This window comes from Coregonus clupeaformis, chromosome 17, assembly GCF_020615455.1.
Source record: "Coregonus clupeaformis isolate EN_2021a chromosome 17, ASM2061545v1, whole genome shotgun sequence".
NCBI classification, from domain to species: domain Eukaryota; kingdom Metazoa; phylum Chordata; class Actinopteri; order Salmoniformes; family Salmonidae; genus Coregonus; species Coregonus clupeaformis.
In genome coordinates, this window is record NC_059208.1 from 28,126,535 (window position 1) to 28,140,891 (window position 14,357).

General features: G+C 43.7%; 1 protein-coding gene across 1 annotated transcript in view; it reads right to left on the reverse strand.

Annotated features, from left to right (window-relative positions):
- Positions 1–729: 729 nt before the first annotated feature.
- Positions 730–14,357, reverse strand: part of LOC121543291 (SNF-related serine/threonine-protein kinase-like) — a 52,220-nt gene continuing 38,592 nt past the window's right edge. Inside the window, exons 4-6 of the mRNA XM_041853046.2 lie at positions 11,242–11,454; positions 6,554–6,688; positions 730–4,979 (exon numbers count right to left, since the gene is read on the reverse strand). Coding sequence (XP_041708980.2) covers positions 3,548–4,979; positions 6,554–6,688; positions 11,242–11,454 — 1,780 coding nt within the window. The 3' untranslated portion in view covers positions 730–3,547. The remainder of the gene's footprint in view (positions 4,980–6,553; positions 6,689–11,241; positions 11,455–14,357) is intronic.

The window sequence follows — 14,357 nt, forward strand, 5'->3', positions numbered from 1 at the left end:
TTCAGGGGTTACTGGTGTCTTCTGGCAGTAGCTTAAGGTGTTGTAAATCCTGGTAGAATAGCTTTCAGCAGAGCATATTTAACTGGTCTCTACTCTGGAGGGAATAGTCTCTGGAGTCTGGACATGGTGATGTGCCAAGACTGTTCTAATAGAGTTGTCTTTCTAGGTTGTGTGTCCCAACTGGCACCCTATTCCTTATATAGTGCATTACTTTTGACCATGCAAAGTAGTGCACTATATAGGGAATAGGGTGACATTTGGGTCACATCAACAGAGATTAGGCTGATTATTAATCTTGAGGGCCACCAGGAAAAACTACCAGCACACTGATCAGTGATCAACCTCTAGGAGGAAGCTCTGAGGTAAATAGTTGACAAGATAAAGTTATGGTTAAACAGTTATGGAGCAGCACATGGGATCTGTACAGTGTAATGGATTATTTTTGGTCAATTCCTTTAGCAACAAGTGATCGAAGTTGCATCTGACAGAACACAGACCCACATGGGAGACAGGCGTGTCATCAATGCATCTGACAGAACACAGACCCACATGGGAGACAGGCGTGTGTCATCAATGCATCTGACAGAACACAGACCCACATGGGAGACAGGCGTGTGTCATCAATGCATCTGACAGAACACAGACCCACATGGGAGACAGGCGTGTGTCATCAATGCATCATGAGCACAGAAAATGAAAAAAGAAGACAGGACTAATTTATAAGACAGCATTTTCCACAACATTTTATTTAGGATATTACCATAGATATATGTAACTTTTGACAACAGGTATCAACTACAGAATAATACATTTAATAATTCTGCCATTTCATATTTTTTCCAATTTTCCTTTAGCCAGTACATGGTTTGGTCCAGTAACATTCAGTGGATGATTCTTCCTCGCTCTCTTGATGTCCTTGGATCGATAATGTTAAACATATAACACATGCACATGTCATTCACCTGTATACATTTGGGTAAGACAACGGTCAGACTTATTTTCTTGGAGACACCCATTACTAATAAGGCTATACTTACAGCTATGCACCAAAAGGTTCACTCTGCTGTTTCTAAATATAGAGCACCATATTTACATTCTATTTACAGACATTTTGTTTAAAAAGAAAAAGAAAAAAATACAAGATATTTTTCTCTGTTAGTTTTTAGTCCGAGGTGCCTTTCAATCTAAGGCTGTACAGGGTTGAAATATAAAATGAAAATATGTTTATTTACAGATAGCTGCAACATGTAGCTTATTGCCAATGCCCTTAAAATATATCCCCACATCTCACCCATACCCCATTTCTTTCTTTACTAAGCCTGGTCCTTTAAAGCTTACAGAGAGGAGTCTCTCCTGAAAGGTGCATGTGCTCTACTGAACCACTAATCCTGAATGTGAAACCTCAATTCTACCCTTCACCCTGCAGTGTCCAGTAAGGTGTGGGTGTGACACACACACAGCGATGTTAGTCCCCAACGAAAGACTCACGGGCCCACTTCAACACAGAACCATTTTTAAAACAGCAGATCGTTCAAAAGTCCAAAAATAAAACTTTTTTTTAAACATATATACATATACTCAACAAACACCCTTTAAAAACAAACAAACCAGCCTGCCAGATCAGTCAGAAGACCAGCCGGCCAGACAGAAGACCAGTTACAGTAACAAAGTAAAACAGTCTAACAAAGCAAAGACATTGGTGTGTGCACACGGGTCCACTGGAATACAGAGACCCAATGCAGTTTTCAATTAATTCATTTTCTTTTAGATTCTCATGCCCTTCTATGGATCTTAAAATGCATTTTCTAAGATGTTATGTCAACAAGACAGGTGGTCAACCAAGGACACGACCAAAACGTGAACGGGACCAAATCTACACCACATGAAACCCGTGTGGGCCTGCCTGCTACCTTAAGGCCCAGCACAGGAAAACACACACTACTACCGTACTTTACATTCAGTTTGACATGTTGTCATGTACTTTCAATCATTTCAGGAGTTTGGCCATTTTGCAAATGAATAGCAGTAGTTATACTTACAGATGAATGACCCTTTCTGTTAGAATAGTGTCTAAAAGATTGCAGCTCCTACCTGTAGTCACTATACAATAGTAAGTATAGTAGCATTTGACCCGAATAGGTTAATTTATTCTGCCTCAGAAGAGGAGTGCATTTAGATTGGAATAAAGACTGAGCTGAAGCCTTATTTTCCCAGGTTACAGTCTCAGTAACACCAAAGTAAACCAGGTGTTTTGAAGTAGCACTTCTTAAATGGCGGTTTGGACACAATAATTAATGTTGCCTTCAAATCAATTCAGTGAGAGCTGTATAGCCATTAGCCATCTAAAATGCATCTTTAATTCCATACACTTTGAAAATACAAACATAAAACAGATTGTCTGTGTGCAATATCAAAGTAAAATAACTTCAGACAGTAGTTTCCATCTGTCACTGTAAAATGAGGTTACTCAATCAAATCTCTAGAAGTTACATACCACCAAGTTTCTTCTCAGTTGGTCGTCGTGTTTTAAGACTGCATGGGAGGAGCTTATATCAACATGAAGGTTACAGGTTACTTCCCTTCCTCCAGGCCCATATATGGTGACTGGTATCTCTGTCCTTCTCTACCTCTCCCAGCTGCATGGTGACTGGTATCTGTCCTCTACCTCTCCTAGCTGTATGGTGACTGGTATCTGTCCTCTACCTCTCCCAGCTGTATGGTGACTGGTATCTGTCCTCTACCTCTCCTAGCTGTATGGTGACTGGTATCTGTCCTCTACCTCTCCTAGCTGTATGGTGACTGGTATATGTCCTCTACCTCTCCTAGCTGTATGGTGACTGGTATCTGTCCTCTACCTCTCCCAGCTGTATGGTGACTGGTATCTGTCCTCTACCTCTCCCAGCTGTATGGTGACTGGTATCTGTCCTCTACCTCTCCCAGCTGTATGGTGACTGGTATCTGTCCTCTACCTCTCCTAGCTGTATGGTGACTGGTATCTGTCCTCTACCTCTCCTAGCTGTATGGTGACTGGTATCTGTCCTCTACCTCTCCCAGCTGTATGGTGACTGGTATCTGTCCTCTACCTCTCCCAGCTGTATGGTGACTGGTATCTCTGCCCTGTCCTCCTCAACCTCTGTTAAAAGTTGTATTTTTTACCCCAAAATATAGGTAATCTAAAATCACATCCATATTTATATCAACACCCCAACTCACCTCAGAATTTAGTTAAGTTCCGTTACCTCGTCTCATCAACAACACCCCAACTCACCTCAGAATTGAGTTAAGTTCTGTTACCTCGTCTCATTCCAGGGGGAACTAGTGATAGTAGCCAAAACAAAAGAATCCCTAGCAGCATGCACCTCATAGGTCCTAGTGAAGAAACAAAAACAATAAAATAACAAAAAGTGTAATCTTTTAAGACAACAGCAGAAGGCAGGTTTTGATGGTGAGGTGTTCTGAGGTCAGACGTATGCTACAGCAGTGACTGTGGTTGGACAGATTCGACTGGCAGAGTCGTGTCGGAGGGCGCCAGGGCGGTGTGTGTATGTCATATGACCTGGCAGCAGCTGGCCTGAGAGGAGGTACACAGGAGCCCTTCTCTGGGGCTGCGCTGGATGTTCACAGAGATGGTCTTTTCACACAGAGGTAGCTGGAGCACATTGTTTTTCAGGTTGTTCAGCTTATTCTTCTCCTTGGTGGCCAGGGCCAGTTCGCTAAGTGCTGCTGCCGCCGTTTGGTCTGCGTATGCCCTTGGAGTGTTGACAGCGGTGGTTGGCAGAGCGATGGTGTCTAGCTCCAGGTCCAAGCTGCCGTTGGAGCCAATGCACATCTTCCAAGAGGACGTCTCCTGTGTCTTGACGCTGCCGGCTGACAGGCTGCTGGACAGACTATTGGAAAGGTTCTGAGGGTCTATGATGAACTTGCCCACCCCTCCCGCCAGGCCGGGGCCTCCACTTCTCCCCCTCTGCTGTAACTGGGAGCTGAGACACAGGCTCATGAGCTTCAGGCTCTCCATCAGCTCTGCTGCCCCGGGGCTGCGCGAGGCACAGTGTCTCCGCATGGACCCTGAGCCTGAAGAGGAGTGTTTACTGCTGCCGTTAGAACAACTGGAGGGTGAACCCTGTCCCTTACCACCCCCTCCTCCACTACTACCACCCCCTCCACTGTCACTACTCCCCCCACCTCCCCCTCCAGGAGGACTGCCCCTGTCTGGTCCTGAGCTGCCCCCCTCCCCGGGGGGTTTACTTTGCCCTCCGCTGCTCCCTCCACCATTTCCCCCTGAGTTTCCAGGCGGGCCCTCACTGCTGTCCCTGCGGTTCCAGCTGTAGGTGAAGCCTGTGTCCTTGTCCAGACGCCGGCGGTGGCTCTCTGAGTCGTCGTCACTGGTCTCCGAGCTGGAGCAGGACGAGCCGCGGCCTTGGCTCTTGCGGCGGTGATAGCGTTTCTGAGTGGTGCCCGGTGACCCGGCCGCTGCGGCAGCAGCGACGTTCATCTTTAGCCGGCTGAGTTTGGGTGGCAGCCCCTCATCCATATCGAAGTCGTCGTCTGACTCACCCTCCTCCTCAAAGATCTGGTTGAGGACCGGGGCGCTCTTCCTGGAGGTCAGCCGGTTGGTGATGGACGGAGCCTTGCGACGCAGGATCACTTGGGTGGACAGAGAGGACGGGTCCGGTTCCTCTTCCTCCTCTTCGTCCTCCTCTACCCTGAACAGGCAGCTGCGCTGCTTGGCTGAGGAGGTGGAGGGTGTGGGGGCCGTGGCCCCAGCTCTAGGGGGCCCAGAAACGGGAGCAGGGGCACTGGAGGCCCCTGCGTTGCTCTCATCCCAGCGGAGCTCCAGCAGGCCCTTGGTGCGGTGTCCGTTGAGAAGGTTCTCAGTGCTGCGGGCGGGGGACTGGGGACCACCAGCGTGGGAGATGGAGGAGGCTGCCAGACTGTCCTCGATGTCCTGATGCATGTCAATCTTCGTCGGCCAGGACTGTCTGGAAGGGCAGAGAGCAGACCAGAGTTACCCAAACTATTCCCCTGGTTAGTATACGCTGCACTGACTTTATATAAAGTCAGAGGAGAAAATAAACTAAGATAAAATAAACAGTATGATCTTAGAATAATCCAGTACTGAACCTGACTAAACAGCTCAGTGAGTCAACATTCTTCTAATCGAGAAGGTCCTTGTTGACATGGCAGAGCAGGAAAACAAACAGAGAACAGAGCACTGGGATCTCTCTCGACGGAGCCCGGCCAAGTCCCAGCGGCACGCAATATAACACAATTAATCCCATGGTAGTCCTGCCTGCCTGCCGTGTGTATGTGAAACCCCCCACGCTGCTGCATGGCGGTGGAGGCCACAGGGCCCTTAGTGCCACTCTGCTACCATCCTAGTTCATTCAGCCAGGCTTTCAAAGGCTTAACTACAGTAGAATATCTCAGACACACACACACCTCAGCTGTGTGACACCGCTCTGGCTCCATTCATTAACTCTCACAACCGCAGACGATCCCGAAGAACTCTACAGACAATCCCTGAAGCCAACTACCTGATAAAGCTCAGCTTCAGCCCACGATGGCACAGAGAGAGAGGGAGGGAGAGCGAGAGCGGGGGAACATTCCCCCTCTTGTCAAGGTCACTGTTTTGGGCGTATATAAACTGGCATGCATATGGATGATGAATAGTAGACTGTTGTTATTCCTAAAAATAATTTAAGCACTATCAGAAAGTAGTTTTTTTCTGTTATGACAGCATGTTGCCTGATGCCACACGCTGACACAGTGTTTCTGTGTTAAAATACACAACAGTACAACACTCAATGATCAAAAACAATGTGCAGTGAACTGAGGAGCTCAGGGCAGTAGAAACAGTAGGGCAGTAGAAGCCTGTACTGCTGCACCATACATTTCAGTGGATTTGGCTCACATTCTACTCCTGCACCAAGGGGGCCACGACCCAGGAGCTATAATTGGGCCTTCTCCCTCCGAGCACCTGTTTGTCCATGGGTTTCTGGTCAAATGGGTTACAGCGAGCAGGCCAGGAGGGAGCAGCTTCAGCCTGCATGTGTTTGATCTCTCCTCTCTTCTTCCTCCAAAAGCAGTCTCGCTCCCTCTCTCTGGCTTTGATATTCCGAGAGAGAACCAGACTTCCATTTTCTAGGTCACTCCAAAGAATTGACTGCAGTCAGACATTAAAATACATTTGTCACCACATTGAGGGATCAAATGACGGAGGGAGCGGGATGGGAACTAGACCAAGAGGAAAGGACAGCGTGGGTTCTCCTCCTAATGACAGGCACGGTCCTCCTAGTCAATGAGGAATCATCATTATGACATCTGAATGGCCCCAATAAATGGATGAATGTGTGTAGTAGGCCATTAAACAGGCATTGGTATTGCAGTCAGAGTGGTTGGATCTGGTGGGTTTTATCTGGAGGGGATAGTTTTGGTGTTTATGCATCACACACGCATGTGTGTGTGTATGTCTGTGTGTTCTGTGTTGCATGCATGTATGTATGCATGTATGTGTGTGTGTGTGGCGCATCTGTGTTGCACGTGTGTATGTTACCTGAACTGGGCCTTGATGTTACTGGGGCTGGAGGAGCGTGTCTGGACCTCCTTCTCCTGTTTCTCTCTCAGGATCCTCTCAGCCAGCAGGAAGTAGGTGGCAGTGATGTGGTTGTACTTGTTGGTCTCCAGGGCTCTGGAACAACACCATGGACAGGACAGCAGAGGACATGTTAGGACAGGCTGGGAGAGAAGGCCAAGAGAGGGTTACACACCCACACACACAAGAGACAAGTACGGTATGTCAACAGACAAGTCACCGCAGGGCAAACCCAATCACGTCGGCATTTAAAGAAGCCATTTGATACATCTAAATGTAAACAAAGCAAGATAACAGGTTCTAACCTTTAGCTGCCCTCTAACCCCTCTGGAATCAATGAGACAATAGATAGCTGGTTCACATCCCTCGACAGCCTCTGGGATTATTCTACACTGTGTTCTCGACAGCCTCTGGGATTATTCTACACTGTGTTAATGAACAATCAAGTGAACTCCTCAGCCAAGTGCTGTGGTGTGTGTGTGAATGAGAATGTCTGTCTGTAAAGTGGGAGGTGGGGGCTTCAGCGGGACAATAATCTCTTGAATGACAGGGAAGTGGGGACTCCCTGCATCCCTCTGTCTTTCCTCCTCATCAGTAAAGCCCTTCCTTCAGACAGGGTTAATAAAGGAGGCCAGTGTTCCTGTGAGGAACCTCTATCCTCACTGTGTGCTTTAAAGTGGAGTCAGTATGTATGTTTCAAATCACATCCATGATTCATGTTCAGGGTAGGAGGATAAGGAAGGGCTGCTGTTGAGTTCACATTACAGTTCAACACTTTGGTCTCTTATCTGCTGACTGAGTCCCCTCAGATGTTCAGGTTCAGTTCTATGCGTTAGTAGTGCAGATGTTAGTAGTGAGTGTGACAAAGAAACAGGTTTGGTGGGTTGCAGTTGTAGAACCCTCAATATGAAAAGGGCAAATGAAGAACAGACTTCACAACATAATTATTTCATTCATGCCTCGACAGAGCAAATGTCACAGTCAGTCAATCATTGGGAAAAGTCAACGCCAAATAAATTATTTCAAATACCTCGTGACTTTCAGAAGACTAACGGCCGTCTGCAATTGTGTGTGTGTGTGTGTGTAGGTTAGGGCTGTGGCGGTCATGACATTTTGTTAGCCGGTGATGGTCATGCAAATAACTGTTGGTCTCACGGTAATTTACCGTTAATGAACATAAACATGTTTAGCATCTCCTGGCTTCCACGCCTAGCCTACAAGTCACTGATGCAGACCTTTGGAACATCTACATGTTAATATAGCCTACACCATCACAATAAATCCATTATTTATTTTAGACAGGTCTAAAGAAACATGATATGAAGAAAATGTAGTCTATTTCAGAAGAACAGAATAGCATACTCTGAGTCGTCCTTATGTTAAGCCCTGATCTGGCTATGCCATATGGCTGTGTGCAACACTAGTTAATTTAGCAGACAAGATTTGCTTAGAATTCTGTGGCATTATTTCATAGAATGAAGAATACAATTGAACATAGCTGAATAAAATAGAAAGGATATTTTCTCCAAATGATTTCCAAGTATGTGCGCTCATGCGGCTATTCTGTGTTGAGCGGTTAACAAAGAAACAGGTCCTGCTATATGCTTAATTTAGAGTTATTTATGCGACTTTAGTTGTGATAAACATTAGGCTATATGTTTAGATTTTTAATACATTCTAAGGCTGCATGATGCAACTAATGATTTGGAAAAAAGTTACATGAAAGGCATGAGCTCTGTTCTGTTTCTGCACACACTTCATCAGTCTCATGCACAATTTTACAAGCACTTGATAATATTCTCAGCCATCAGACCATTCTCAATTTAATCTGGTCTTTACATATATAATACATGTGTGGAATTATTTTTGATTTCGAATGGCCCGCTACTTTTTTTTTTTTTTACGTAATCCGTAGCCTGCACTCGAATAGCGGAATGGAGGTTACGTGTGGCGTGTCCATAAGGCTAGGGGAAGCTTTCCCTAAAGTAAAGTAAATTGACAAAATTATATAGCCTAAATTAGCCTACTCCTGTCTATACAGAAATACATAAAATCATTCAAAATAGGCTACTAAAGCATGATTTGGCCACAGAGGAACATTAGCTTCTTTAAAAAAAATAAGTTGGAAGGAAAGGCAGCGTGCGCAATTTGGGTAGATTATTGTTGAGTTCCGACTGTCTGAAAAGTAGAGAAGCCAAGCCAGGCATATCGCAATATTCAAAATACAATCGCGGGAAAACATAGATTAGAAAGCAAATTGTTATTGCTGTAAAGAGAAGACAAGGAAAATACAAATCTGTCTTTTAGTTATCAAGATTCTCAACTAAATTGAGCTAACAGTAGTATAGCCCAGCGTTGCCAACTCATTTTCAGGGGAAGTTGCTTGAGGCAGGTCGATTTGTTGCTAAAAGACGTTGTGATGTCATTGCGTGATGACATCGTTACGTAATAATGTAAAACTGCGTCATTACGTAGAATACACAATAACGTTACTCAAATTGACTGGCCATCTTGGTGACATTTGTTAGTTTAGATTTGTTAGTTTATTATCACATATTTTATTTGTAAAAGTAATATTTTTTATATTTGTTATTTCACCTTTATTTAACCAGGTAAACCAGTTGAGAACAAGTTCTCATTTACAACTGCGACCTGGCCAAGATAAAGCAAAGCAGTGCGATAAAAACAACAACACAGAGTTACATATGGGGTAAAACAAAGTCAAAAAAATACAACAGAAATACATATATATACAGTGTGTGCAAATTTAGCAAGTTATGGAGGTAAGGCAATAAAATAGGCTATAGTGCAAAATAATTACAATTAGTATTAACACTGGAATGATATATGTGCAAGAGATGATGTGCAAATAGAGATACTGGGGTACAAATGAGCAACATAAATAACAATATAGGGATGAGGTAGTTGGGCGGGCTAATTTCAGATGGGCTGTGTACAGGTGCAGTGATCGGTAAGGTGCTCTGACAACTGATGCTTAAAGTTAGTGAGGGAGATAAGTGTCTCCAGCTTCAGAGATTTTTACAATTTGTTCCAGTCATTGGCAGCAGAGAACTGGAAGGAATTGCGGCCAAAGGAGGTGTTGGCTTTGGGGATGACCAGTGAGATATACCCGCTGGAGCGCAGACTACGGGTGGGTGTTGCTATGGTGACCAATGAGCTAAGATAAGGCGGGGATTTGCCTAGCAGTGATTTATAGATGGCCTGGAGCCAGTGGGTTTGGCGACGAATATGTAGTGAGGACCAGCCAACAAGAGCGTACAGGTCACAGTGGTGGGTAGTATATGGGGCTTTGGAGACAAAACGGATGGCACTGTGATAGACTACATCCAATATAAACCCAACACATTTTATATGATCAGATTTTTGAACAATTACTTTTTATTTATTTTCTTATTAACTAGTAAACCTACACATTCTGAACAAGTATAGTTTTAAGCAGTGTACTGGTAGTTAGTTAACATGCTACCTAACTGATCAACAATTATAGGTACAAGCTAATAACAAAGTATATATGCTATCTTATTGAACAAGCAACTTAAGTCAAATAATGATGTGTGCGCTAGGCATCTCTCTCCAGGTTGTTGTGCTGCTTGCTAGCCTGCTGCTGTCTGTGCACGAGCTGAGCGCCTGCTGCTGACGTTACTCACAATGCACTTTTGCAGCCAGGCATGTGTGTGACAAAGAAAATCGTTTTTGTGTAATTTAGAGGGAAAATGTGTGCATTTTAGCGTTTGAGTCACTTTTCAAAAGTTGCTAAAAGTTCCATAGAAATTGTTAAAAGTAGCTACATTTGTTGCTAGGTGCTGTTTGAAAAAAAAGTTGCGAGGGTAGTCTGAAAAGTTGCTAAATCTAGCAACAAAATTGCTAAATTGGCATCACTGGTATAGCCTATCTTATTGGCACCAGCGGAGAATATCAGCAATATCCCCGGTGAGTGCGCATTGCGCAGATTCACTATTTATCATTTTTGGGTCCGTGCTACTTAAAAGTTAGCGATTGAAAACAGTGAATGAATTATATTATTAGCCTATGACTATCCAATCTACTCCTCACATTAGGAATAGTAGACTTTCTTACATAAGTCTGCAAATGCGATGATGCATGGAATGCTTTATTATAAAGGTGCATTTTTATGGTGGAAATGTGCTACCACAAACTTAAAACTCACGCCCCGCCTATGTATGCCAGGTAGGCTACATCGGTTGTAAAGCGGATTAATGTGCTTAATTTTAATAATTGAGTAATAAACATAGCAGCACAAGAAAGTTGGGATCCTCTTTTAAATAGTGGCCAGTCAAAACTGTTTTCACATGCGATTGCGCAATGACTGAGGTTATAAGGAGTGATTAGAGAGTGATTAGAGGGACAATAGAGCACTGAGTACCAGGCCATTAGCGACTGGCAGTTAGCAAGTTTGGTAGGCTACTAATGACCATCAACGGCATCAGAGCACAGTTTTAGAGAAGCCTAGTTAACTGAGACTAAACGGCGTGGCGGTAATACGGTCACCGTAACAGCCCTAGTATAGGAACACGTTTGTATATTACATTTACGTCATTAAGCAGACGCTCTTATCCAGAGCGACTTACAGTTAATCTATACATGCGTCCATGTCTGTGTTAACTTACTCTACTATGGTCTCTCGGTCTGCGATGTCCCCCAGCACCATGCGCTGTATGATGCCGTTGTGCTCCTCCTCAGACAGGCTCTTATGGGACACCAGGGGGGTGTTGAACTTGGTGGCTGGGGACGGGTCCACCCCCTGCAGCCAGGCATGGCTCTCGATCTCCTCCAGAGACGCACGGCCCTTCGGGTCCCGCTGCAGCATCCGGCCTACCAGACTAGAGAGGAAAAAGTATTCATTGTTTTTGTCATGATTGACTGAATTTGCTCTTATAGGTTTGCTTTGGTAATGTAAGAGGATGTTTTATCATGCCATTAAAGCTCATTGAATTGCATTGAGAGAGAAACAGAGGCAGAAAAGAGAGGGAACCATGTTAGTCACATTGCAAACGACCACAGCACCCCCTGCCCTATGTAGGGCTGGCACAATTACCATATAACCAAACGTTATGAAGACAGTCATGGGATACACTGAGTGTACAAAACATTAAGAACGCCTTCCTAATATTGAGTACTACTGCCATACCCTGTTCCAACAGCACTTAAATATTTTGTCTTGCCCATTCATCCTCTGAATGACACACATACACAGTCCATGTCTCAAGGCTTAAAAATCCTCCTTTAACTCGTCTCCTCCCGTTCATCTACACTGATTGAAGTGGATTTAACAAGTGACGTCAATAAGGGATCATAGCTTTCACCTGGATTCACCTGGTCAGTCTGTCATGGAAAGAGCAGGTGTTCTTAATGTCAAAGTGGAATTATGTTTTTAGAAATGTTATACACATTTCAAAACAGACTCAACCACAAATACCAGGGAGGTTTTCCAATGCCTCCCAAAGAAGGGCACCTATTGGTAGATGTTTATATATATTTTTTAAACAGACATTGAATATCCCTTGATCATGGTGAAGTTATTAATTACACTTTGGATGGTGTATCAATACACTCAGTCACTACAAAGATACAGGTGTCCTTCCTAACTCAGTTGCCGGAAAGGAAGGAAACCGGCCAGGGATTTCACCATGAGGCTAATGGTGACTTTAAAACAGTTAGAGTTTAATGGCTGTGATAGGAGAAAACTGAGGATGGATCAACAACATAGTATTTACTCCACAATACTATCCTAATTGACAGAGTGAAAAGAAAGAAGCCTGTACAGAATACAAATATTTGAAAACATGCATCCTGTTGTTTGCAAAAAGGCACTAAAGTAAAACTGCAAAAAATGTGGCAAAGAAATTAACTATGTCCTGAATACAAAGTGTTCTGTTTGGGGGCAAATCCAACACAACACTGAGTACCACTCTTCATATTTTAAAACATGTTATGGGTATGCTTGTCATTGGCAAGGACTAGGGAGTTTAAGGATTAAAAATAAATGGAATAGAGCTAAGCACAGGCAAAATCCTAGAGGAAAACCTGGTTCAGTCTGCTTTCTAACAGACACTGGGACACATTCACCTTTCAGCAGGACAAAATAAACATGTATGGCAAGACTTGAAAATGGCTGTTTAGCAATGATCAACAACCAACTTGACAGAGCTTGAAGAATTTAAAAAGAATAAATGTGCCAATATTGTTCCATCAAGGTGTGCAAAGCTCTTAGAAACGTAGTCTTTCTGAGTAACAGTGGTAATCGCTGCCATAGGTGATTCTAACATGTTTTGACTCAGGGGTGTGAATACTTATGTAAATTAGATTTCTGTATTTCATTTTCAATACATTTGCAAAAAGTTCTAAACATGTTGTTTTCACTGTCATTATGGGGAGTTTCATCCATTTTGAATTCAGGCTGTAACAACAAAAATGTGGAAAAGTCAAGGGGTATGAATACTTTCTGAAGGCACTGTATATATTTTTTTTTTTACGAACAGCTGACTGAAGACGGGACGGCAGGCCATTCGTGCAGTTGTCAGTTTCTGCGGTAACATGGACTCTTAACAATGTGATGAAACGGTTGCTCCTTGCTGAAACAAGAAACTAGCAAACAAGTCTTTGGTTACCTAGGCAATGCCCCCCACAATGCAGCACATAGAAATAGAATGGATAGAACAGGCTTGGAACCTCTAACCCTAGCAATTTGAGCCATAAACCCATTGGTACACTTGCAATGGCTGCCTGGTATTGTGATGCAATAATTTCCATGGTAATGTGGAATGTTCGTTCAAATGATGTGGCTCATGCAATGGAATGTATTTTGTGTAATGTCAGTTGAGTTGACTCAACAAATCATAGCACATGTGGATGGGTACACATCCTGCTTGGCTCCTATGGGTGCACACGCAATGGCCGCCAGTCCACCCATTATGCCATCATTGACTTGAATGGGGACGCCCGTTCTATTCATTCTACTTATATGGCAGCACATGCAGTCAGGAGAGAAGTAGAGGAGAAATGTGAAAAAAGATTTGTATATAAATTATTATTTTTACAGAATGCTATTGGAAAGGTTATTATGGAGACCACGGTCATTTGGCTGGCCAATTACCATCATCCAAAATTCCATGACCGTCACATCCCTCCTTCTCTACAGGCAGGTAGCCATGCTGTTCATTACATCACTTTACTGTCCTATACTGTGACTCTGGCTCAGGGATCCATCCAGGACACCATTTATTACTGCTCATCTCAGCCAACTAGGCGATTTACCCTGAGCTCCCATCCATTTAGACATCCATCTATAAGATATTAACACACAGCAACAACTCTCCATTCCCTCTATGCTGGAAAGCATCCGCTGCTGTACAGTACATTTCAGTTTGCTAACAGTCAAAGTGACAGTTACATTTTCTTAAAGCGGCAATCCGCAGATGAAACAATAAAGCATTTTCCACACCCCTGTTTCGGTAAAAAGCTGAGGGATGGGGCTGGAAAAATGTAACCACAAATTCATAGAGAGCGCTATGGATGCAAGGACTAACCATGATATCAAAATTATAGTTTTAAGCATGGTTTGAGGTTATATAGTGTTTGCTTACATTTACATTGTTTGCAAACATTGGAGTAAAACAAGCTTATATTTTCGGTTCTGATGGGGTACGACAGTTGAACTATGCTCATGAAGCATTTACGAGTTATATTCTTCAAGAAGCAATGGGTACATATCATTAATTTATAA